We start from the raw sequence: 24,783 nt of genomic DNA, 5'->3' as shown, positions 1-24,783 counted from the left end.
TCGTCTCTCCCGAGCCCGTACGGGAGTTGTAGCGATGAGACAAGATAGTAATTACTAGCGATTGGATACCACGAAAATTGGGGAGAAAATGGGATAAAAAAATAAAATAATTTTTTAAAAATAATCAAGTTGTCAAGATATAGAACTTTCATAATACAGAAAGTGAATTTACAGAAAGTTTCAGTGAATGATTAAGATATGAAAGTCTTGGACTGCACTTTTTTCCTTTAGAGAGGTTGAGTATCTGCGTTCTGTGATGTAACAGTACAGTCTGTGCTTGGGAGCCTTTTTACTGTTTGTTGGAAGAATGTTGCAGTGCTGACCGTATTTAGACTTCTACATTCCACAGGTTTACGGTGCTGATCTAAAGGCATTATATTACAGTACTCACTCACCATATGTTATTATTAGTATGTTAAAGTACTGACCATACTGTATGTTATCAGTCTGTTACAGTACTGACCGGATGTTAGCAGACTTCTGTTGTTTAGTGTTATGGTACTGACCGTATGTTATGGTACTGACCGTATGTTATGGTACTGACCATACAGTGCATTCGGAAAGTATTCCGACCCCTTCCCTTTTCCCACATTTTGTAACATTACAGCCTTATTGATTATTTATAAAAAATGCCAAATCTATAAAAAGTTAAAAACAAAAATAACTTATTTACATAAGTATTCAGACCCTTTACTATGAGACTCGAAATTGAGGTTTCTACAACTTGTTTGGAGTCCACCTGTGGTAAATTCAATTGATTGGACATGATTTGGAAAGGCACACACCTGTCTATATAAGGTCCCATAGTTGACAGTGAATGTCAGAGCAAAAACCAAGCCATGAGGTCAAAGGAATTGTCCGTAGAGCTCCAAGACAGGATTGTGTCAAGGCACAGATCTGGGGAAGGGTACCAAAACATTTCTGCAGCATTGAAGGTCCAAAAGAACACAGTGGCCTTTATCATTCTTAAATGGAAGAAGTTTGGAACCACCAAGACTCTTCCTAGAGCTGGTCGCCCGGCCAAACTGAGCAATTGGTAAAGAAGGGCCTTGATCAGGGAGGTGACCAAGAACCCTACGGTCACTCTGACAGAGCTTCAGAGTTTCTCTGTTGAGATGGGAGATCCTTCCAGAAGGACAACCAAGCCACTCCTCAGTAAATGGCACATGACAGACCACTTGGAGTTTGCCAAAAGGCACCTAAACGACTCTCAGAATATGGGTAACAAGATTCTCTGATCTGATGAAACCAAGATTGAACTGTTTGGCCTGAATGCCAAGCATCATGTCTGGAGGAAACCTGGCACCATTCCTACAGTGAAGCCTGGCGGTGGTAGCATCATGCTGTGGGGATGTTTTTCAGGGACTGGGAGACTAGTCAGGGCCGAGGGAAAGATGAACGGAGCAAAGTACAGAGAGATCCTTGATGAAAACCTGCTCCAGAGCGCTCAGGACCTCAGACTGGGGCAAAGGTTCACCTTCCAACAGGACAACGACCCTAAGCACACAGCCAAAATAATGCAGGAGTGGCTTCAGGACAAGTCTCTGAATGTCTTTGAGTGGCCCAGCGAGAGCCTGGACTTGAACCCGATTGAACATCTCTGGAGAGACCTGAAAATAGCTGTGCAGCGACACTCCCCATCCAACCTGACAGAGCATGAGAGGATCTGTAGAGAAGAATGAGAGGATCTGCAGAGAAGAATGGGAGAAACTCCCCAAATATAGGTGTGCCAAGCTTGTAGCGTCATACCCAAGAAGACTCAAGGCTGTAATCGCTGCCAAAGGTGCTTCAACAAAGTGCTGAGTAAAGAGTCTGAAAATACTAACTGTATGTAAATGTGATATTTCCATTTTTAATTTGTTAGAAATTTCCCAACATCTCTAAAAAACAGTTTTTGCTTTGTCATTATGGGGTATTGTGTGTAGATTGATGAGGGAAAAAACAATTTAATCAATTTTAGAATAAGGCGGTAACATAACAAAATGTGGAAAAAGTCAAGGGGTCTGAATACTTTCCGAATGCACTGTGTGTTAGCAGAGATGTGTTGTTTAATGTTATGGTACTGACTGAATGGTGTCAGTATATTATACAGTAGTACTGACTGAATGGTGTCAGTATATTATACAGTAGTACTGACTGAATGGTGTCAGTATATTATACAGTAGTACTGACTGAATGGTGTCAGTATATTATACAGTAGTACTGACTGAATGGTGTCAGTATATTATACAGTAGTACTGACTGAATGGTGTCAGTATATTATACAGTAGTACTGACTGAATGGTGTCAGTATATTATACAGTAGTACTGACTGAATGGTGTCAGTATATTATACAGTAGTACTGACTGAATGGTGTCAGTATATTATACAGTAGTACTGACTGAATGGTGTCAGTATATTATGCAGTAGTACTGACTGAATGTTGTCAGTATATTATGCAGTAGTACTGACTGAATGTTGTCAGTATATTATACAGTAGTACTGACTGAATGTTGTCAGTATATTATACAGTAGTACTGACTGAATGTTGTCAGTATATTATACAGTAGTACTGACTGAATGTTGTCAGTATATTATACAGTAGTACTGACTGAATGGTGTCAGTATATTATACAGTAATACTGACTGCATGTTGTCAGTATATTATACAGTAGTACTGACTGAATGGTGTCAGTATATTATGCAGTAGTACTGACTGAATGGTGTCAGTATATTATACAGTAGTACTGACTGCATGTTGTCAGTATATTATACAGTAGTACTGACTGAATGTTGTCAGTATATTATGCGGTAGTACTGACTGAATGTTGTCAGTATATTATGCAGTAGTACTGACTGAATGTTGTCAGTATATTATACAGTAGTACTGACTGAATGTTGTCAGTATATTATACAGTAGTACTGACTGAATGTTGTCAGTATATTATACAGTAGTACTGACTGAATGGTGTCAGTATATTATACAGTAGTACTGACTGCATGTTGTCAGTATATTATACAGTAGTACTGACCATATGTTGTCAGTATATTATACAGTAGTACTGACCGTATGTTGTCAGTATATTATACAGTAGTACTGACCGTATGTTGGCCGACTTGGTTTTGAGGTCACTCCAGCGCTGGTTCATGTCGTCCAGTCGGTGCTGTAGAAACACAGCCTCCTCAGAAGTCCCCAGGGCCTTGACCATCCTGGGCCTGTTCCCATCCACACTCTTATAGATATCATTATGGGCATCGATTTCCGCCTGGATATCCTACAGAGAAGGAGAGAAAGGTTTTACTTTGAACAAGACCGTGTTGTACAGTTATTACTGTGTTACATACAATACACAACATTAACAAGTCAAATCAAAACATCAATCCCTTTCTATTAGCTTTAAGATGGTGGGGAGGAGGGGAGGGAGGGAGAGAGAGAGAGAGAGAGAGAGAGAGAGAGAGAGAGAGAGCGAGAGAAAGAGACGGATGGAGAGAGAGAATCACACGTGCTAGCTGGTCATGATGAGTGTGTGCTATTGCAGAGCCAGCGAAACAGAGAGGGCAGTGCATTTTAGACATCTTTCAAATGTCCTCTAGCTACTTCGGACTCAGGGAAAATAAACTCTTTCCAAACTCCTCAGCCTCCCAAGCGAGAAACAATTCATTCTAAACCCCCTCCACACCCTAACCAAGCGACCCAGGTCTCCGTACTTATGAAGTTCTATGTTCTGCTACATGAAAGTAAGCTAAGCTAATGATACGCTATGTTCCCCTGAACAACGCTAATGTAAGCTAACGGTATGCTACGCAATGCCAGACGAGACCGGTGTGTGCGTGTGTCAGTGTGTGTGTGTGTGAGACTCAGAGAGGGACTCTGGGCCCTGAAGCAAGGCAGAGAGTGGGCCCTACAGATTAAGAATTTGGATGAGGGTGTGGTGTGTGTATTTGAATGTGTGAGTGTTCCCCTGGTTTCATTTGGAAACTTTTTCTCTCTGGCTAACCTGTCGTCCACTCTTCCACCACCATCAGTACAGACCACCACTGTGGCTTGTCGTGTGTGTGTGTGTGTGTGTGTGTGGCCCACCATAGGGAGACTGACACAAGAGGAGGATCCTTTCAAATGCTTTATTTTTAGACAAGTAAAACTGCTCCATTTCTCACTGAGCTGGGACTCCCCTGAGCGCGGGCCAATTTTAAGTGGGGGAGATAAAAGACACACACACACACACACCCTGAGCACTCACACAGAGATACAAACACAAAAAAAGCTCGCACAGTGGACTCATATACTGCCAAACTGAAATTCATACAGAGCTAGAAACCAATAGAATGCAGGCAAAACACAACTTCACTGACTGGTGTCTGCACATGACAACAACACATGACAACAAAACATGACATTAGGTGAAGTATGTTTTTAGAGAGGCCAGTATACACGTCACACAGTATGGTAGGTTGTCTGTCTGCCATACCAACGTGCAACCCCTGTCATTCACATAGCAAGGTCCTGAGGAAAGGAAGTCAGTTATTAGGAAGAAGGGATAAAGGGTGAATGGGCTCTACTGTGAATCTCTCTCTATCACAGTCAACTATCTCCCCACCACAAATCTAATGACTGAAGGTCATAAGGATAGACACTTCAGAGAGGGAGGGGGAGAGAGAGAGAGGCAATGTGTGTGTGAGTGTGAGTGTGAGTGTGTGTGTGAGTGTGAGTGTGTGTGTGTGTGTGAGTGAGTGTGTGTGTGTGTGTGTGTGTGTGTGAGTGAGTGTGTGTGTGTGTGTGTGTGTGAGTGAGTGTGTGTGAGTGTGAGTGTGAGTGTGTGAGTGTGTGTATGTGTGTGAGTGTGAGTGTGTGTATGAGTGTGAGTGTGTGTATGTGTGTGAGAGAGAGATGTTGTGCCAGTGAGTCAGTTGGATATGTTCCAGACAATGATGTGTATAAACCCTGGATTGCTGATGCTATGCATTGGCCAATGAGAGGCTTTAAATCCACCGGCTGCCCTGTTGGTACTCCTCAGGAGAAGGACAAAATTACAAGTCTTTTTTTGTTGTAGTTGGGACAGTAAAATTAGTACTTTAAGGAATATGTTTTAATATATTACTGTTGTTTATGTTTGCATAATATAATATAAAAGTATGCATTAAGGTGTCTGTAATACAATGTATTTGGCAAAAACAAATGCAGACATTAATAAATACGTTTGTATAACTTCCAAAATACTTTTTATAATGGAGGACAAGTAGCAAAATGGCTGTGCAGTGGCTTCAAAACAACGGCCCTGCCAGTCATCCAGGGCTTATACACATCATTGGTTCTAGCTCATTCCCAAACTGCTTTTCCTCTTGAACACATTTTCTTCCAGGGGAAGCTCCTTCTCATTAAGTGGTGACAAAGGTGATGCATGAACGTGTACATACATTCTGGCAAAAACACACACATATTTGTGGCATCAAATAGTCTGGTCATTGATTGAGTGCTGCCCTGTAATTGGATACTTTGAGAGAAATGCCAAATATGATTCCTCTACCTAGCCTTAGGTACACAGCAATATCAGGCTAAACACCTACCAGTAGCCTACACACACACACACAGACAACATGAACACACACTTCTCTGTACTGCCAGGTCTGCCACATCAGCTGCATGACAGTGGTCATTCATATAAGTCCATGTTTTATTTACTGGTTTGATTTAGATTCCAATCAACAGGTTTAGCGCCAGCACGGCCCTTACAGCGTTATTCTAGTGAGGACTCTGGAGATGAGGGTCACATATGTCTGCAATTTCTACGGCGAGGACACACACACACACACACACACACACACACACACACACACACACAACCCTCTATCAAAGCCACGTCCTCTTCTCTTCTAACGCAGAGCAGCATGAGGATAGTGGATAATGGATTTTGTCCCTGACACACACCCAGTAATGAATGGAAGACTGGCAGGATGTGAGCAGCCCAGACAACAGATACGGTCCCCGGGGGGCCTAATGTTCCACCTATTTGGGTTTGCAGAGGAACCTGGCATTAGAAATGTACCTATCAGAGGAATGGCTGACTGACAAACACAGTGCAGGTGGCATGTAGCCCAGCAGTTGAAGCGCTGGGCCAGTAACCCAAAGGACGCTAATTAGAATCTCAGACAAGGTGAAATATCTTTCGATGTGCCCTTGGCTGTGACCCCACTCTCTGAGGGTGTCTCGGGGACAGCTGATAACGGCTGTGACCCCACTCTCTGAGGGTGTGTCGGGGACAGCTGATAACGGCTGTGACCCCACTCTCTGAGGGTGTCTCGGGGACAGCTGATAACGGCTGTGACCCCACTCTCTGAGGGTGTGTCGGGGACAGCTGATAACGGCTGTGACCCCACTCTCTGAGGGTGTGTCGGGGACAGCTGATAACGGCTGTGACCCCACTCTCTGAGGGTGTGTCGGGGACAGCTGATAACGGCTGTGACCCCACTCTCTGAGGGTGTCTCGGGGACAGCTGATAACGGCTGTGACCCCACTCTCTGAGGGTGTCTCGGGGACAGCTGATAACGGCTGTGACCCCACTCTCTGAGGGTGTCTCGGGGACAGCTGATAACGGCTGTGACCCCACTCTCTGAGGGTGTCTCGGGGACAGCTGATAACGGCTGTGACCCCACTCTCTGAGGGTGTCTCGGGGACAGCTGATAACGGCTGTGACCCCACTCTCTGAGGGTGTCTCGGGGACAGCTGATAACGGCTGTGACCCCACTCTCTGAGGGTGTCTCGGGGACAGCTGATAACGGCTGTGACCCCACTCTCTGAGGGTGTCTCGGGGACAGCTGATAACGGCTGTGACCCCACTCTCTGGGGGTGTCTCGGGGACAGCTGATAACGGCTGTGACCCCACTCTCTGGGGGTGTCTCGGGGACAGCTGATAATGGCTGTGACCCCACTCTCTGGGGGTGTCTCGGGGACAGCTGATAACGGCTGTGACCCCACTCTCTGGGGGTGTCTCGGGGACAGCTGATAACGGCTGTGACCTCACTCTCTGAGGGTGTCTCGGGGACAGCTGATAACGGCTGTGACCCCACTCTCTGAGGGTGTCTCGGGGACAGCTGATAACGGCTGTGACCCCACTCTCTGAGGGTGTCTCGGGGACAGCTGATAACGGCTGTGACCCTACTCTCTGAGGGTGTCTCGGGGACAGCTGATAACGGCTGTGACCCCACTCTCTGAGGGTGTCTCGGGGACAGCTGATAACGGCTGTGACCCCACTCTCTGAGGGTGTCTCGGGGACAGCTGATAACGGCTGTGACCCCACTCTCTGAGGGTGTCTCGGGGACAGCTGATAACGGCTGTGACCCCACTCTCTGGGGGTGTCTCGGGGACAGCTGATAACGGCTGTGACCTCACTCTCTGAGGGTGTCTCGGGGACAGCTGATAACGGCTGTGACCCCACTCTCTGAGGGTGTGTCGGGGACAGCTGATAACGGCTGTGACCCCACTCTCTGAGGGTGTCTCGGGGACAGCTGATAACGGCTGTGACCCCACTCTCTGAGGGTGTCTCAGGGACAGTTGGGATATGCAACAAAAAAAACATTTCCAAATCACACATGCGTATTAATACACACTTGTACATGTGTGAAATAGGACAAATATATTATCACACACACACACACACACACACACACACACACACACACACACACACACACACACACACACACACACACACACACACACACACACACACACACAGAGAATAAGAAACTAAAGTTAGGTTACCGTGGCACATCAACAAGCAGCTTTGGTAAACAAATACTGGACACACTCATGCACCTTGAACGCACAAAGTGGCAAAACCTGAATAATACAACACTACAGCGTTTCAGACGTCCGAGAGTAAAGCACTTTAAGAATCTCAGTCTCCCTATGTGTTCCCCTGCAGACTCTGGCTGTACCCCTCCACGCCCTGGGCACTCTAATAACGCAGCTACCAGAATAAAAAGCTTTAATGAGTTCAATAATTACTCCTCATACTTCATAAACCTCAGACTCACTCAGCAGACTTCTTCACCTGATACTACATAGACTGAGAAGGAGAGAGGGAGATGGAGAGAACGGAGAGACAGTAAATGTCAGCAGAGTCTCCAGCTAGAAGAGAAGTGAAGGTCTCTGGCTGACAGTAACAGGTGAGCTGACCTTCACGTGTTTGACTACAGTGATTTAGTTTGAAGCTGGGTTCTCATCTGTGGCATCAAAAATAAACAACCTTTCAGTTTGTCTCAACGGGAGCTCAAATAGATGTCAAACATCTCAAATCTACCTCTTCAAATTTCCTGAGCAGCTCCTGCAAGCTGAAGTTCAAGCCAATCATCTTCGGCTCCAGGATTAGTCTCCTCCCTCTCCCCTCTACATCGTCTCTGAGGTCACAGAGGGCAAAGGGCACCGAGGAGTCGCGCGGGTTTGGTTACGGTCAAAACCAGCTCTCAAAACACAGTCAAGGTCAGTACTCAAAACACGGTCAAATCCAATCCAAATATTGTTGAATCCAGTTCTCCAAATACAATTAAATCCAGTGCTCAAAACAAGGTCAAATCCAATTCGTGCTCTCCAACCCGGCGACATACACACTTCACACACCCTTCGTTGCCTGTGTGTGTGTGTCAGTGTGTGTTTTCGCCCTACTAGGCTACATGGTAGAAGCATCCTCTTTGATGGAACAGAGGCTGAGAAGGGGGCCAGGGCTAGCCTGCTGTCATGCCTCAAGCCTGGGGTTGGACGTCCCGAGAGCTGGGCTGAGGCTGGAGCTCCTGGAGGTAGGAGGTAAGAGGCTGCCTGAGGAGGTCTATAGGCTGGGGAATAAGTCCTTCAGCTGGTATAGAATTCCAGAGGTCATGTGTAGAGGTCTGGAAGAAACTATCCAAGTCCTGTCAAGAGAGGTTTGTAGACTGACGTGGAAAGTCTGAGGGGCTGAGGGTTGAAGAAGTATTCCAGCCTCTGCTTGAACTTCCCTAATGTTTTTTTTCCCTCCCTTCTTCACTTTCCTCCTCCACTGCTTCTCGTCACTAAGGAAGCTGTTTACACTCCAGCCCGGGGTAGGGCCGAGTGTTTGTTCTCAATTACCCAGATAAAAAAGCCCTCTGGGCCTGCCTCAGGAACAAGGAAGAAACACAGAGGCACACGGTCTGCCGACCTCTCCTTCCTCTTTCAACAAGGCAATGCTAACACACTGCAGAGGAACACACACACACACACACCTACACACACTCTTACACTGTGTGAGCGAAACAGGGGCATGCCGTCTTAGCTTTACTACCAGCCCCCAGCGCCCTACCCCAGCCTGGACTCCCTCTCTCACACCCTGCTAATCACAGCCAAGTCAGAGCCAGTTAGTGAAAGAATGTCCCCTTCCCCTCTGGAGCCCTAGGCCACGTGTCCAGGGAGAGAAGCCACTGATCAGAGTAATGATCCTGAGAAAGAGTCTGGCAAGCTGGCCTCTACATCCTGGAGTCCGTCCAGTATGTTCTCCTTGCAGGGTGGAAATGGTAGAAGTTTGTCTTTATCTTCTCTCTTCCTCTTTTCCCGCTGATTTGTATAACTTTTGGAGTTCAACTTTTTCTCTTTATCTCCCTCAGTTTTCTTTACCTCTAATCTGCTATCCGTCCCTTCCTCTCGGTCTCTCTTTCACTCCTTTTCACCGGCCAGTGACTCGGCTCTTTCCATTATTTTAATCAGCATCCTCCCTTTCCACCCCTCCTCTTCCTTTTCTCCTCTCTCCCTCCCTCTTTACAGGTCCCACTCCGCTCGCTAAACTAACTCAGCACACACCCATTTCCTGAGGCCTCTACTGATACACAGAGAGAGAATGGTGGGAGGGGGGTGAGAGAGGGGCAGATGTAGCGGAGGTAACATGTGGACAGAGAGAAATGCCCAAATCAAGAGAGGGGGAAGAGGAAGTAGAAAAGAGAGAGTTGTGGAAAGAGAGAAGGGAGAGAAAGAGAGGTCAGAGGTTTAAGTAATGCAGCACTTTACTAGCAAAACACTCTACCTGTCAGAGTTGGGATGGTGAAAACATGTGGCTCTCACGTGAATGGAGAGGAGGAACAAGAAAAGAAAGAAAAGAAGGGACTAGGGGGTGTAGCTTTGAAACTAAAACCATACAGATACGTCAGGTCTATACCTGGCTCTGTGTGTAGGCCTACAGAGACAACCATACAGATACGTTAGGTCTATACCTGGCTCTGTGTGTAGGCCTACAGAGACAGAGACAACCATACAGATACGTTAGGTCTATACCTGGATCTGTGTGTAGGCCTACAGAGACAGAGACAACCATACAGATACGTTAGGTCTATACCTGGATCTGTGTGTAGGCCTACAGAGACAACCATACAGATACGTTAGGTCTATACCTGGATCTGTGTGTAGGCCTACAGAGACAGAGACAACCATACAGATACGTTAGGTCTATACCTGGCACTGTGTGTAGGCCTACAGAGACAGAGACAACCATACAGATACGTTAGGTCTATACCTGGATCTGTGTGTAGGCCTACAGAGACAGAGACAACCATACAGATACGTCAGGTCTATACCTGGATCTGTGTGTAGGCCTACAGAGACAGAGACAACCATACAGATACGTCAGGTCTATACCTGGCTCTGTGTGTAGGTCTACAGAGACAGAGACAACCATACAGATACGTTAGGTCTATACCTGGCTCTGTGTGTAGGTCTACAGAGACAGAGACAACCATACAGATACGTCAGGTCTATACCTGGCTCTGTGTGTAGGCCTACCGAGACAGAGACAACCAACAGATATACGGTGTGTGCATCACATGTAGACACATCAGATGGCTGCCGAAGGGGAAAAAAATAACAATAATACAATCCCGAATATTCATGAGGAGAAGCCTTTGAAGTGTGCTATACTTAATAAAAATATTAACATACGCAATTTTCTCCTGTAACAGCACTTCTGATGAGGCACTATGTATGCAGACATGAATATGCGCCCTGTGTGTTTTTGAGATGCAAGTCCAAGTCGATTAAACGGCGGGAAATTAGCAAGTCCAACATGCGAGCGAGACAATTTCAACAACAACTGTGAGGAAATCCACTGGAAGAAGCCTTAGGGGGGAGAATGTGTTGGACGATTATGACTTTCCCTGGGGTTTGATACAACCCATGTCTTTAAGTGGCTGTAAAAATAAAAAACACTCACACAGAGGCAAACACCAGGGGTAAACACACACACATACACAGCAGCACAGCTTTGAGGAAGCAGGAGGTAAAAGTTGGGCAACATTACAACAGCTAATTGGATTAGGACCATTACAGAGGGAAGATGCAGAGCTATTGACTAGGGCTGAGAGAGATGGAGGGAGAGAGAGAAAGAGAGAGAGAATGAAAGAGAGAGGGAGGCCATACTGTGTGGCTTAAAAGACTGAGGCACATCTGCCTGTAATTCCCTGTCTGGATCAGAGAGGACGGAGGGCTGAGGAGCTTCAATGGAAATCTGGGATCTGATCCGCACCCACTAAAACCATGGGAACTAAGGAATATGGAGGAGAGGAAAGAGAGAGAAAACAGAGAGAGAAAGAGAGAGAAGGGTAGAGGTAGAGAGCTTACGGTGAGGACACGTAAAAGGCTTATCTAAACACTTGCTCTCACTGACAGGAGGTAAAGAACAGGGAGCATAAGATAGACACAAAGGCACACACACATGTTAGTGTGGACACACACACCTGGCCTCTGGAAAGTTGCTTTTGCCCTTCGATGGGCTCAAACCTAAATCAACCTCAATGAGGTGCAAAGACCTAGCTGGTCTCACAAAATGATCAACAGGAGAGGTAGAGAGAGAGAGAGAGAGAGAGAGAGAGAGAGAGAGAGAGAGAGAGAGAGAGAGAGGGGAGAGAGGAGAGAGAGGAGAGAGAGGGAGAGAGAGAGAACAAGGGAAGAGGGAGACGAATGCTAAAGGGAGAGGAGAGTGAGAGTACGTGAAGGAGGAGAGCGAGTGGGTTTCAAAATGAGTGTGGCTTCACTTAACAAGGTGTTTAGAGGACACTCACAACAGGACCTACAGTCCTCCTCCACAGTCGATGTGGTTCTCTCCCGAGAAGTAACAAACTCAAGGTGAGTGTAATAATGTCTGGAATGTGTGTGTTGAGTGTATAGGAATGTATTGCGTTCTGTCATCAGAGTGGGAGAGCACAAACATTATTCTTCACACATTCTAGAACTTAGCAAGGTTATTCTGTGCTTACAGAAGCCTTGAAAAGGTTGACTGTGTAAACACTACTGTGATATTCCAAAGACAACAAGTCAAACGACGGTCACCATCCTTCTCTCTACCTTTCCATCTCTCTCTCTCATGTATATCATTCGGGGCGGCAGGTAGCCTAGTAGTTAGAGCACTGGGCCAGTAACCAAAAGGTTGCTGGATCGAATCCCCGAGCTGACAATGTAAAAATCTGTCGTTCTGCCCCTGAACAAGGCAGTTAACCCACTGTTCCCCAGTAGGCTGTCATTGTAAATAAGAATTTGTTCTTAACTGACTTGCCTAGTTAAATAATGGTTAAATAAAAAATATATTTTCTCACACTTTCTTCCCTTTTGCTCTCTGGTAGACTTTCTTCCTGACCTAGATAACTTTCTCTCTCCCTGTCTTTCTCTCTCCCTGTCTTTCTCTCTCCCTGTCTTTCTCTTTCTTTTTCTTAATTCCAGTTGAAGTCTTTCAGTTGTACAACTGACTAGGTATCCCCCTTTCCCAATCTTTGATGCAGATACTCCAGACACAGAAATACACACTTGCAAGCAAGCATGTGCACACAGACATACTCTCACACACACACTCTCACACAAGCACACACAGACAGAGACAGAGAGACCACACCACAAGAACAGCTGAGGACCTCAAGGCCAAACTGTAGTGTATTCAGTACAGAAGGCCGTGAAGGAACTCGATAATATCCTAGAGGAACAGCTATCTGAAAGAGGAATCATGAATTCCCCACTCATTCCCACTCAGCCTCTCCCCAGGACACTTCCAACGAAGTCATTTCCTGTGCCCAGGGTTATTCCCAAAGCACCACTTCCTGTTATAGGGACAGCGCCCTGTTGAGAGATGTGTGTGTGTGCTAACGAGAGATTGTGTGTGTGTACGCATGTGTGTGTCCTCAACTGCAAAACTCTGAAAACAATCTCCCTAGTGGCCAAATCAGCCCCACGTGAGTGTCAGAGGAAGTTACAGCTATACTCTGCACAGAAAGGGCACCAGAATAGAAAGGCACCAGTTTCAACAGGCTAACACACACTCAGCTCTGTCTTCCTTCACAGAGCTACACATGAATAACAGGCTAACACACACTCAGCTCTGTCTTCCTTCACAGAGCTACCCATGAATAACAGGCTAACACACTCAGCTCTGTCTTCCTTCACAGAGCTACACATGAATAACAACAGGCTAACACACTCAGCTCTGCCTTCCTTCACAGAGCTACACATGAATAACAACAGGCTAACACACTCAGCTCTGTCTTCCTTCACAGAGCTACACATGAATAACAGGCTAACACACTCAGCTCTGCCTTCCTTCACAGAGCTACACATGAATAACAGGCTAACACACTCAGCTCTGCCTTCCTTCACAGAGCTACACATGAATAACAACAGGCTAACACACTCAGCTCTGTCTTCCTTCACAGAGCTACACATGAATAACAGGCTAACACACTCAGCTCTGCCTTCCTTCACAGAGCTACACATGAATAACAGGCTAACACACTCAGCTCTGCCTTCCTTCACAGAGCTACACATGAATAACAACAGGCTAACACACTCAGCTCTGCCTTCCTTCACAGAGCTACACATGAATAACAACAGGCTAACACACACTCAGCTCTGCCTTCCTTCACAGAGCTACACATGAATAACAGGCTAACACACTCAGCTCTGCCTTCCTTCACAGAGCTACACATGAATAACAACAGGCTAACACACTCAGCTCTGCCTTCCTTCACAGAGCTACACATGAATAACAACAGGCTAACACACTCAGCTCTGCCTTCCTTCACAGAGCTACACATGAATAACAACAGGCTAACACACTCAGCTCTGCCTTCCTTCACAGAGCTACACATGAATAACAGGCTAACACACTCAGCTCTGCCTTCCTTCACAGAGCTACACATGAATAACAACAGGCTAACACACTCAGCTCTGCCTTCCTTCACAGAGCTACACATGAATAACAACAGGCTAACACACTCAGCTCTGCCTTCCTTCACAGAGCTACACATGAATAACAGGCTAACACACTCAGCTCTGCCTTCCTTCACAGAGCTACACATGAATAACAACAGGCTAACACACTCAGCTCTGCCTTCCTTCACAGAGCTACACATGAATAACAACAGGCTAACACACACTCAGCTCTGCCTTCCTTCACAGAGCTACACATGAATAACAACAGGCTAACACACTCAGCTCTGCCTTCCTTCACAGAGCTACACATGAATAACAGGCTAACACACTCAGCTCTGCCTTCCTTCACAGAGCTACACATGAATAACAACAGGCTAACACACTCAGCTCTGCCTTCCTTCACAGAGCTACACATGAATAACAGGCTAACACACTCAGCTCTGCCTTCCTTCACAGAGCTACACATGAATAACAACAGGCTAACACACTCAGCTCTGCCTTCCTTCACAGAGCTACACATGAATAACAGGCTAACACACTCAGCTCTGCCTTCCTTCACAGAGCTACACATGAATAACAACAGGCTAACACACACTCAGCTCTGCCTTCCTTCACAGAGCTACACATGAATAACAACAGGCTAACACACTCAGCTCTGCCTTCCTTCACAGAGCTACACATGAATAACAGGCTAACACACTCAGCTCTGCCTTCCTTCACAGAGCTACACATGAATAACAACAGGCTAACACACTCAGCTCTGCCTTCCTTCACAGAGCTACACATGAATAACAGGCTAACACACACTCAGCTCTGTCTTCCTTCACAGAGCTACACATGAATAACAACAGGCTAACACACTCAGCTCTGCCTTCCTTCACAGAGCTACACATGAATAACAACAGGCTAACACACTCAGCTCTGCCTTCCTTCACAGAGCTACACATGAATAACAACAGGCTAACACACACTCAGCTCTGCCTTCCTTCACAGAGCTACACATGAATAACAACAGGCTAACACACTCAGCTCTGTCTTCCTTCACAGAGCTACACATGAATAATAACAGGCTAACACACTCAGCTCTGCCTTCCTTCACAGAGCTACACATGAATAATAACAGGCTAACACACTCAGCTCTGCCTTCCTTCACAGAGCTACACATGAATAAGAACTGATAGAAGGTGGATGGATGGATGGTGAATCCTGAAGAGATCAGACAGATCGATGGACAGATGGAACTGCATTGACATCGTTGCAGCAGTAACTAAGCACATTGGAAAGAAATGCATTGGTTGCATCATGGACATCTGGCAGACCCATGCAGATGCATAGGAGATTTCTTCAGTAAATTACAGTATCGTACATTTAACCAAACACATTCAACATTCAATTTCTCAAACAAGCTGCCTTGCACAGCCAGACAAAACAAAGAATTGGGACCCTGACAATCAAACAAATAATGATGTGTGAGATGTCATCGCATGAATAAAAACAGTCATTTAAGAGAAAATACATGTCCAACAACTCTGAGAACCTAAAACCCAATCCAGCTCAGAAAGGACCTATTCCATCTTATTCTATGGTCAGATTACATCACCGACAGCAGACAACCTACAACGCCAAGGCAATAGGGCCATTATAAAAGACAATAGGCGCCAGTGGTCATGGAGCCAATCACTAACAATGTCCTAAGGGTCAATCAATCAACCACAGAATGAGCCATGAATCTACAGTCTCTGTGTGGCTAAACAGCCTAAAGCAAACTCTCCCCAGGGTGAGATGTGTCTGAATACATCCAGGCTGTCTTTAATAGGGAAATTGAAATTGATTTGGACCTGTGGTTCCACGCGCTGTTGCTGACTGATAATCCACACTGATAATCAGCTATTGATTATGGTGGAGCGTTGTGGTGGCTTGGTGCTTTAGTAGACATTTGGGATATGCACTTACGACAGGAGGTGAAATGTTCACTTCCTCAGCTAGACAGTGTCCACACAAGCATGTGGTGGGAACACACACAAGCAGCACCAGCTAAAGGTCTGTTGTGTTACGGCTCATTTAGTGAGTTGGGGCTCATTTGCAGATGTGATACACAGACACAAATTAAGAGTATACTCTATACCAGGGGTTCCCAAACTTTTTATAGTCCCGTACCCCTTCAAACATTCAACCTCCAGCTGGGTACCCCCTCTAGCACCAGGGTCAGCGCACTCTCAAATGTTGTTTTTTGCCTGCCACACACACTATATGATACATCTTACAGGACCAGGGCACAAATAATAATATAATAATCAATTATGTTGCTCTATTTAGCCATCTTACATGTAAAACCTTATTTGTCCATCTAAAATGGTGAATAACTCACCACAGGTTAATGAGAAGGGTGTGCTTGAAAGGATGCACATAACTCTGCAATGTTGGGTTGTGTTGGAGAGAGTCTCAGTCTTAAATCATTTTCCACACACAGTCTGTGCCTGTATTTAGTTTCCATGCTAGTGAGGGCCGAGAATCCACTCTCACATAGGTACGTGGTTGCGAAGGGCACCAGTGTCTTAACAGCGCGATTTGCCAAAGCAGGATACTCTGAGCGCAGCCCAATCCAGAAATCAGGCAGTGGCTTCTGATTAAATAAAATTTTCACAGAACCACTTGTTTCAATTTCGATGAGGCTCTCTTGTTCAGATATCGGTAAGTAGACTGGAGGCAGGGCATGAAAGGGATAACAAATCCAGTTGTGGTGTCGTCCGTTTCGGGAAAGTACCTGCGTAATTGCGCACCCAGCTCACTCAGGTGCTTCGCTATGTCACATTTGACATTTACATAAGCTTGAGTTCATTTGCACACAAAAAATCATACAATGATGGAAAGACCTGTGTGTTGTCCTTGTTAATGCAGACAGAGAAGAGCTCCAATTTCTTAATCATAGCCTCAGTTTTGTCCCGCACATTTAATATTGTTGCGGAGAGTCCCTGTAATCCTAGATTCAGATCATTCAGGTGAGAAAAAACATCACCCAGATAGGCCAGTCGTGTGAGAAATCATCATGCAAGTGGTCAGCCAAGTGAAAATGAAGGTCAGTAAAGAAAACTTTAAGCTCGTCTCTCAATTTTAAAAAACGTGTCAATACTTGGCCCCTTGATAACCAGCGCACTTCTGTATGTTGTAAAAGCGTTACATGGTCGCTCCCCATATCATTGCATAGTGCAGAAAATACACGAGAGTTCAGGGGCCTTGCTTTAACAAAGTTAACCATTTTCACTGTAGTGTCAAAAACGTCTTTCAAGCTGTCAGGCATTCCCTTGGCAGCAAGAGCCTCTCGGTGGATGCTGCAGTGTACCCAAGTGCCGTCGGGAGCAACTGCTTGCACGCGTGTTACCACTCCACTATGTCTCCCTGTCATGGCCTTTGCACCATCAGTACAGATACCAACACATCTTGACCACCAAAGTTCATTTGATGTCACAAAGCTGTCCAGTACTTTAAAAATATACTCTCCTGTTGTCCTGGTTTCCAGTGGTTTGCAGAAGAGCATGTCTTCCTTAATTGACCCCCCATAAACGTAACGGACATATACCAGGAGCTGTGCCAGGACCGCCACGTCTGTTGACTCATCCAGCTGTAACGCATAGAATTTACTGGCTTGTAGGTGAAGCAGTAATTGTTTCAAAACAGCTCCTGCCATGTCACTGATGTATCGTGGAACAGTGTTGTTTGATGAAGCCATTGTCTGTATAGTTTTTTAAAAACTTTTCCCCCAGCATTGTCCCAGCCATATCCATGACAGGAGGAAGAATTAAGTCCTCCACAATAGTATGGGGCTTGCCTGTCCTAGCCAATCGGTAGCTCACCATATAAGACGCTTCTAGCCCCTTCTTAATAATGGTATCTGTTGCTTTTATACGTCTTACTACTCAAAAGTCATCTTTATTCTCGCTCAAAAAACTCCCGTGGATTATTTTTCAAATTGTCACGTTTTGTTTCTAACTGTCTGCGCAAGAGAGAAGGTTTCCCGCGAGAGAGTAACGGTTAATGTGATTGGATGTTAATTATTTGACTAGGCTAACTGTATTTGACATTGTGTTGATTTTTCGCTGAACACTAGATGGTTTAATTTTATTTTTGGCAGTGAAACGAGGCTACTCGGGCGAGAAAAAACCTCACCCAAATGTATTGCCCCGTTGAAAAACATAAATGGACTGTTTGAAAATGTGAAGAAAAAAATTATATATATATATATATATATATTTTATTTAAAAAAGTGAATCACGTTTTTTTAATACCTGCTGTATACCATATACACACACAGAGTCTCCCCACATACCCTCCATACTATTCCTCTCCCATATGGGATTTCAGTGCTCTCAACTCAAACCCAGCCACCTTCAAAGCAAAGCCTGCCTCGTTCCCTCTCCCACTTCCTCTCTCTGTCGTTCAGCTCCAGTGTCAGTTCCTGTTTACCTCCAGCCCAACAGTTCTAGCAGAGGTATTTGAGGAGTATAACCTCAGGGGGTTCAGCTACAGCCTAGGTGGTCTCTCTCTCCCACAGGAGGAAAACAGCCCTGGAAAACGTGATTGGTTGTGATACGTAATATATGTCACCTGGGTCACGGGTGGTTGCAATGTTAACACAATTAAGGCAAGAGTACACCTCCTGCAATGCATGCTGGGAAAATGTGAGAATTGGAAAGGTTATGTAACTGGACCAATTAGCGAGTATCGTTAGTAAAGCCTAGACACCTGTTAACAGGCCCAGGGTGTTCTATGAGTCAGGACTGGGGAACTGGTCATGTGGAGTTATGGACTGGACTAGCCTGCATCAAATTATGGTCCTCTAAATGTCAGGGGGAGACTTGGGTTGAGAGTTTTAAGGGAAGACCATGAGAGCATAGACACAGAAACAGACATGCTCACATGCTCACAAACACTCACAGAAACACACACACACACACACAGAAACACACACACACACACACACACACACACACACACACACACACACACACACACACACACAGAAACACACACACACACACACACTCATGCAAATATGAAGGCACACACCCACATACCCTCAGGTGACAAACAGCAGGTGAATCTAGAAATTTAAACAGCAGATGGCCATGGCCTGCGGTCAGAAACTGAGAGAGGGAGAGATAGAGCGGGGGGGTAGTGTGACGTGTTCCAGAGGAGTGGGGATCTAGCCGTGTTACAACATGGGTTTATTATTAGCAGAACTGTGGAAAACAGATGCATAAATAACCACCAGGTAGAGTGGGAACGGGCGTGTCCAATAGCACACATAAAACATTCCATGGAAAGCTGTAGGAATCCCTGGGAAACACATGTTCCACAGAGAGATGAACGTCATGACAATGTTCCGACCAAAACACAACCACATCACATCAACATAAAGATCATCATTAACATTATCATCATCAGTAGGCTTGGGCGCTATACCGTATACACTGTATACCGGGCTGTTTGGAAATAGCCACGGGATGGTTTTTCAATAGCGTCAATACCTTTGAAACTATTTATTTTACGTTTTTCAATAAATGTTAACATTTGTAGCTACTTTAAGTAAATACCTGCAGTCAACTTGTGCAATACTTTAGGAGATAAAGCAGATCGCATTCTTAATTTCACCTGTCACATTATTTGACATTATGAAGCTTACCGTAGTTCCCCAGAACAGTTGGACCAGTCACGTGTCTGTTTGTAAATAGCACAACAGGAGAAAGCAGGAGCAGGTGAGTCCAGCTGTGTATTGACAGGAGTCAAACTTTATATTGAAAGTCAAAGCGTTTTTTTTGCTTCAATAGAGTGATCAGAGACGTGCAAATATATTTTTCCTTTATAGAAAATGCATTGCATGACAATAAGTATGTGGACACCTGCTCGTTGAACATCTCAAAATCATGGGCATTAATATGGAGTTGGTCCCCCCTTTACTGCGCGCTACGCACTCCAGCGGTCCTGTTCTGTGAGCTTGTGTGGCCTACCACTTCGCGGCTGAGCCGTTGTTGCAACTAGATGTTTCCACTTCACAATAACAGCACTTTAGGTTGACCGGGGCAGCTCTAGCAGGGTAGTAAGTAGACAAACTGACTTGTTGGAAAGGTGGCATCCTATGATGGTGCCACGTTGAAAGTCACTAAGCTCATCCACACAAGCTCCATTAACTCCAGACATCGTCTCATACAATTCAAGGTATTACACAGATTACACTATTCCAAAACCAAACTGCATAGGATATTTCCTGATACATCCCCTATGTGTGATAAATGTCAGGCTGCGCAGGGTACACTTCTCCACTGCTTTGCCCTATGCTCTAGCTTGTATGGTTATTGGTGTGGAATTTTTAGGATCCTCTCTGAAGTTCTGGAGACTTCAATAGCCCCAGACCCGCTTCTGATAATCCTGGGAGTGTCTGATTCCCTAAACGGATTAACCAACCCCCAAAACAACTCATCTCTTACAGTCTCATTTCGGCCAAAAAAAATGATCTTGTTGTTTTGGAAAAGGAGGTAAGCGCCCTCTACTAAATTATGGCTCAGCGAATTGGCAAACACTGTACACTTAGAAAGAATGAGATATATTCTGAACAATAAATGATCAACATTATCAACATAGCCTTTCCTCTCTTACTTGGACCAGTCGGCACTGTGAATTGGTACATCTTAACGCACTCTCAATTGTAATATTTGAATCTACCTTATGGCAGCATGTTCTGGCCCCGCCACCCGAGCAGTCGGGAGGGGAGTAGAGCACACAGCTATGCAAATATTACAATTGAGAGTGCGTTAAGATGTACCAATTCCCAGCGCCGACTGGTCCAAGTAAGAGAGGAAAGGCTGCCAGATCTGATCAAATGTTGATAATAATGGGGGGGATAAAGGGGGGGAATAAATGGGGGGGGACATCTACCCTCTTTCTTTCTACCTGTCCTTGTTCTGTATGTCGTGTTTTGTATTATTTGTTTTGTACCCAGAACTCTGGGTCTTGTTGTTTCTGTCTGCTCTTTTATGTTTAGATTAGAATTGTATACTTGTCTTTTATACCTATACACCATTCTTGTGTGTGTGTTCAAAAAAAAATATTTGAACGGAGAAAAACAACAAAAAAACATTTGAAAGTCACTAAGCTCTTCAGTAAGGCCATTCTACTGCCAATGTTTGTATATGGAGATTGCATAGCAGTGTGCTCAATTGTATACACCGAGTGTGGCTGAAATAGCCAAATCCACTAATTTGAAGGGGTGTCCACATACTTTATCATATATAGGGTACATTAGGGCAACATATTTGGCAAAAAATTGCTTCATTTTCATCAGATGACAACAGAAGTGCAATGCTATTTGGCTGGCAGCCACACAAGTAAATCAGCTTAAACACTGTATGTCCATCATATTCTAATGTTTATCATAGAAAGAATGTGTGAATCTGGCATTTTACTGGAGAAAAGTAGGCTGGATACACCGACAAAAGTACCAGAGAAAAGTAGCTCCACATCAGTCAGAGCGCTGTCTGATGATATAATGCCCGTTTGTGAATTCTCATCCCAGCGGAGAAGTGCAACTGAAGCACAAAATGAGTCTGATGCCGAGCAGAAATTACAATAACAAGCATTTTTGATCTGTGTTAACAAAACACAGCAAGAGATTTATTGTGCATTTTATATTTTTTTCCTACGTGAAAAATAAAGGATTATGCGTTAGCACGACTCATAACTTTAACTTGCTACTTATCTAAGTAAGTTATTGAATAAATAAGGTGATGGGGCATCACATTCTGTAAGCTTTCTGCCGTGTTCGAGGAGTCAAAGCCCTTTGGGATGAGTTATCTGTACTGCTGCCACTGCTATGACATTCTGTAGCTCCTACCTATATACTATCAAATTAAATCACATTTTATTAGTCACATACACATGGTTAGCAGATGGTATTGCGAGTGTAGCGAAATACATGTGCTTCTAGTTCCGACAGTGCAGCTGTTATTACATGTAATCTAATAATTCCACAACAACTACCTAATGGAATAAGGAATGGAATGGAATAAGAATATATAAATATATGGATGAGCAATGACAGAGCGTATAGGCTAAAAATGCAATAGATAGCATAGAATACAGTATACACATATGAGATGAGTAACGCAAGATATGTAAACATTCTTAAAGTTACATTATTAAAGTGACTAGTGTTCCATTTATTAAAGTGGCCAATGATTTCAAGTCTGTATGTAGGCAGCAGCCTCTCGGTGCTAGTGATGGCTGTTTAACAGTCTGATGGCCTTGAGGTAGAAGCTGTTTTTCAGTCTCTCGGTCCCCGCTTTGATGCACCTGTATGAGCTGGATTGCCTGTTACTTTCATTTGCGCTCATTAGCATTTTTAGCTTGCAGCCTCCATGGAAAGTCGCTATTACTTGTGCTAATTTTGTAAACATTCTGGTACAGATGACCAATGGTATTTTTTGTGTTTCTTGGCGCCCCCTTGTGTATTAAGTCAGTTATACCGTAAATCCTGGGACAAGAGAAGGACGACAATATAACGATATGAAAATCTGGATACCACCCATCCCTAATCATCTTCATCATCATATCCATTCTTCATCATCATATCCATGCTCACAATAACAGTTAGTATCCCACAAACGTCCACAGCACACATATAATACCACTATTATGGCATTCAGTCCATAATAATACTTTGCCTTGCTTTTCAACCTGAGCTTCTTCAGCTATTACTTTCCTACTTTTCAATGAGTAACACTATTAAAAGGAACAAAAGAACCATACAAAAAGTTACATGTCTCATTAGGTCAAATCACCTCTATTCAACCTGTCCTTTCATAGCATTAAGAACAGCTCAGCTTAAAAAGGTCAGCCAGCAGCCCTGAGCAGTGAGCGCTGGCTGACTGGGGTCGTGCCCTCTCTGGGACAGCCTGTTCTATTAAGAGTTCTCATTTTTAAATGGAAGGGAAGCGTTTTCAGAGTGGTACGAGGCTCCCGCTGCTAGAACACTGGAAGTGAGAGAGATCCCTTACAATTGACTCATTCATCACCCCTCCTCTCCCCTGTAACTATTCCCCAGGTCGTTGCTGTAAATGAGAATGTGTTCTCAGTCAATTTACCTGGTAAAATAAGGGTAAAATAAAAACAATCCCTGTCTGGGTATAGCAGGGATGTTATTATCCCGACAGTATCCCTCCATCTGAGAGGTCCCTGAGAGCCTCTCCCCTTACAGGGATGGGATGAGGACAGAGGAGCAGGGATGAAGTCGGGATCAAGCCGGGATCGGCATTCCATTGGGAAGCATTTGCGAACATTTTTGTGTTTCTGATGTGTGGGAAAAGGTGGGTTGTTCTGGGTAAAATCATGACTTGAACTAAACCAATTCTAGAACTCTTTCCAGAACTAAAGGTGAGGTTATGAAATCAGATTTGGACTGTTCTAATTCTATGGGTGAAATTTTCCCATTATCTGGCCATTTCCACACCCAGCCCCCACTGTACACCTCAACATGTGTCCCATATCCCTCTGAGAGGCTAGAGAGCTGGGTCCCACCCAGACGAGGGGTGTGTCTGTCTGTCTGGCTGAAGACCCAATAGATATGGCTCCTCCCCCACCCGTCTGGGACCTCCAACTAGGCGGGGCGCCACGGCATTGCTGCAGCCCAGCGGAAAGATAAGGCCACAAAGTTTCCATGACGATAGCAACAGAACCCATTAAGATTCCAGGATCCTAATTGGAAAACAGTTACATCTGTAGCCTGGTCACATGACCCGTCCCTGCTTTAACCTACTGTAATGAGGTTCTTTTAATTAAATATAGAGGCTATTAAAGCCACTGTCCTCTCTAAACACAAGAGATTCATGTTATAGGTCATTCATGTTTACCTGCTGTATGACTCAAGACAAGAGCTATTGATTTAATGATGCGGTTCAGCTCCTGTGTTGTATGGTAATTCAACTGATTGTACGAGACAGAAGCAGCAGACAGCACCAGAGATTTTCTTGGGGTTGTGTTTGAAAGAAAAGCGCATGCATGAACATAAATACACGCGTACGGACACACACACACACACACACACACACACACACACACACACACACACACACACACACACACACACACACACACACACACACACACACACACACACACACACACACACACACACACACACACACACACACACACACACACACACACACACACACACAGCTATACCAACAGTCAAAGCTCATTTTGAGCTCTCCCTTTATCTAATTAAAAGCAAGGCATGCTGGGTAAGCCAAACCAACAAACAGACGAGTGCAGGCCTTGAAGTCTGATTAGAGAGTCGACAAGGAGCCGAGGAGAGACTTCCTTATAAAAACACAGACACTGAAGACTGACGTCTATACACTACACTACAGCAGCCAGCCAGCCAGCCAGCCAGCCGAATCTCAATAAAAACAAAGACCAATGGAAATGACTGGTGGTTTATGGACAAACAAATGATGCCGTTCCTGAATGAGTGTATTGTATGGTAACTGTATGTTTATATAGAATGTACGGAACTGACATGGTGAGGGAGTAGGTTGTATTGTAGGTCTTGATTGATTCAGTGACA

At 44.8% G+C, this 24,783-nt stretch overlaps 1 protein-coding gene across 8 annotated transcripts in view; it reads right to left on the bottom strand.

The window, feature by feature from the left end:
- Positions 1 to 24,783, bottom strand: part of utrn (utrophin) — a 314,619-nt gene that overhangs the window by 95,619 nt on the left and 194,217 nt on the right. For all 8 annotated transcript variants that reach the window (XM_055885258.1, XM_055885257.1, XM_055885262.1 and 5 more), the window contains one exon: positions 3,083 to 3,255. In XM_055885258.1, the coding sequence (XP_055741233.1) occupies positions 3,083 to 3,255 (173 nt within the window). The remainder of the gene's footprint in view (positions 1 to 3,082; positions 3,256 to 24,783) is intronic.

Source organism: Salvelinus fontinalis, chromosome 27, assembly GCF_029448725.1.
Source record: "Salvelinus fontinalis isolate EN_2023a chromosome 27, ASM2944872v1, whole genome shotgun sequence".
Lineage (NCBI taxonomy): Eukaryota > Metazoa > Chordata > Actinopteri > Salmoniformes > Salmonidae > Salvelinus > Salvelinus fontinalis.
This window is presented reverse-complemented; position numbering and strand designations above follow the sequence as displayed.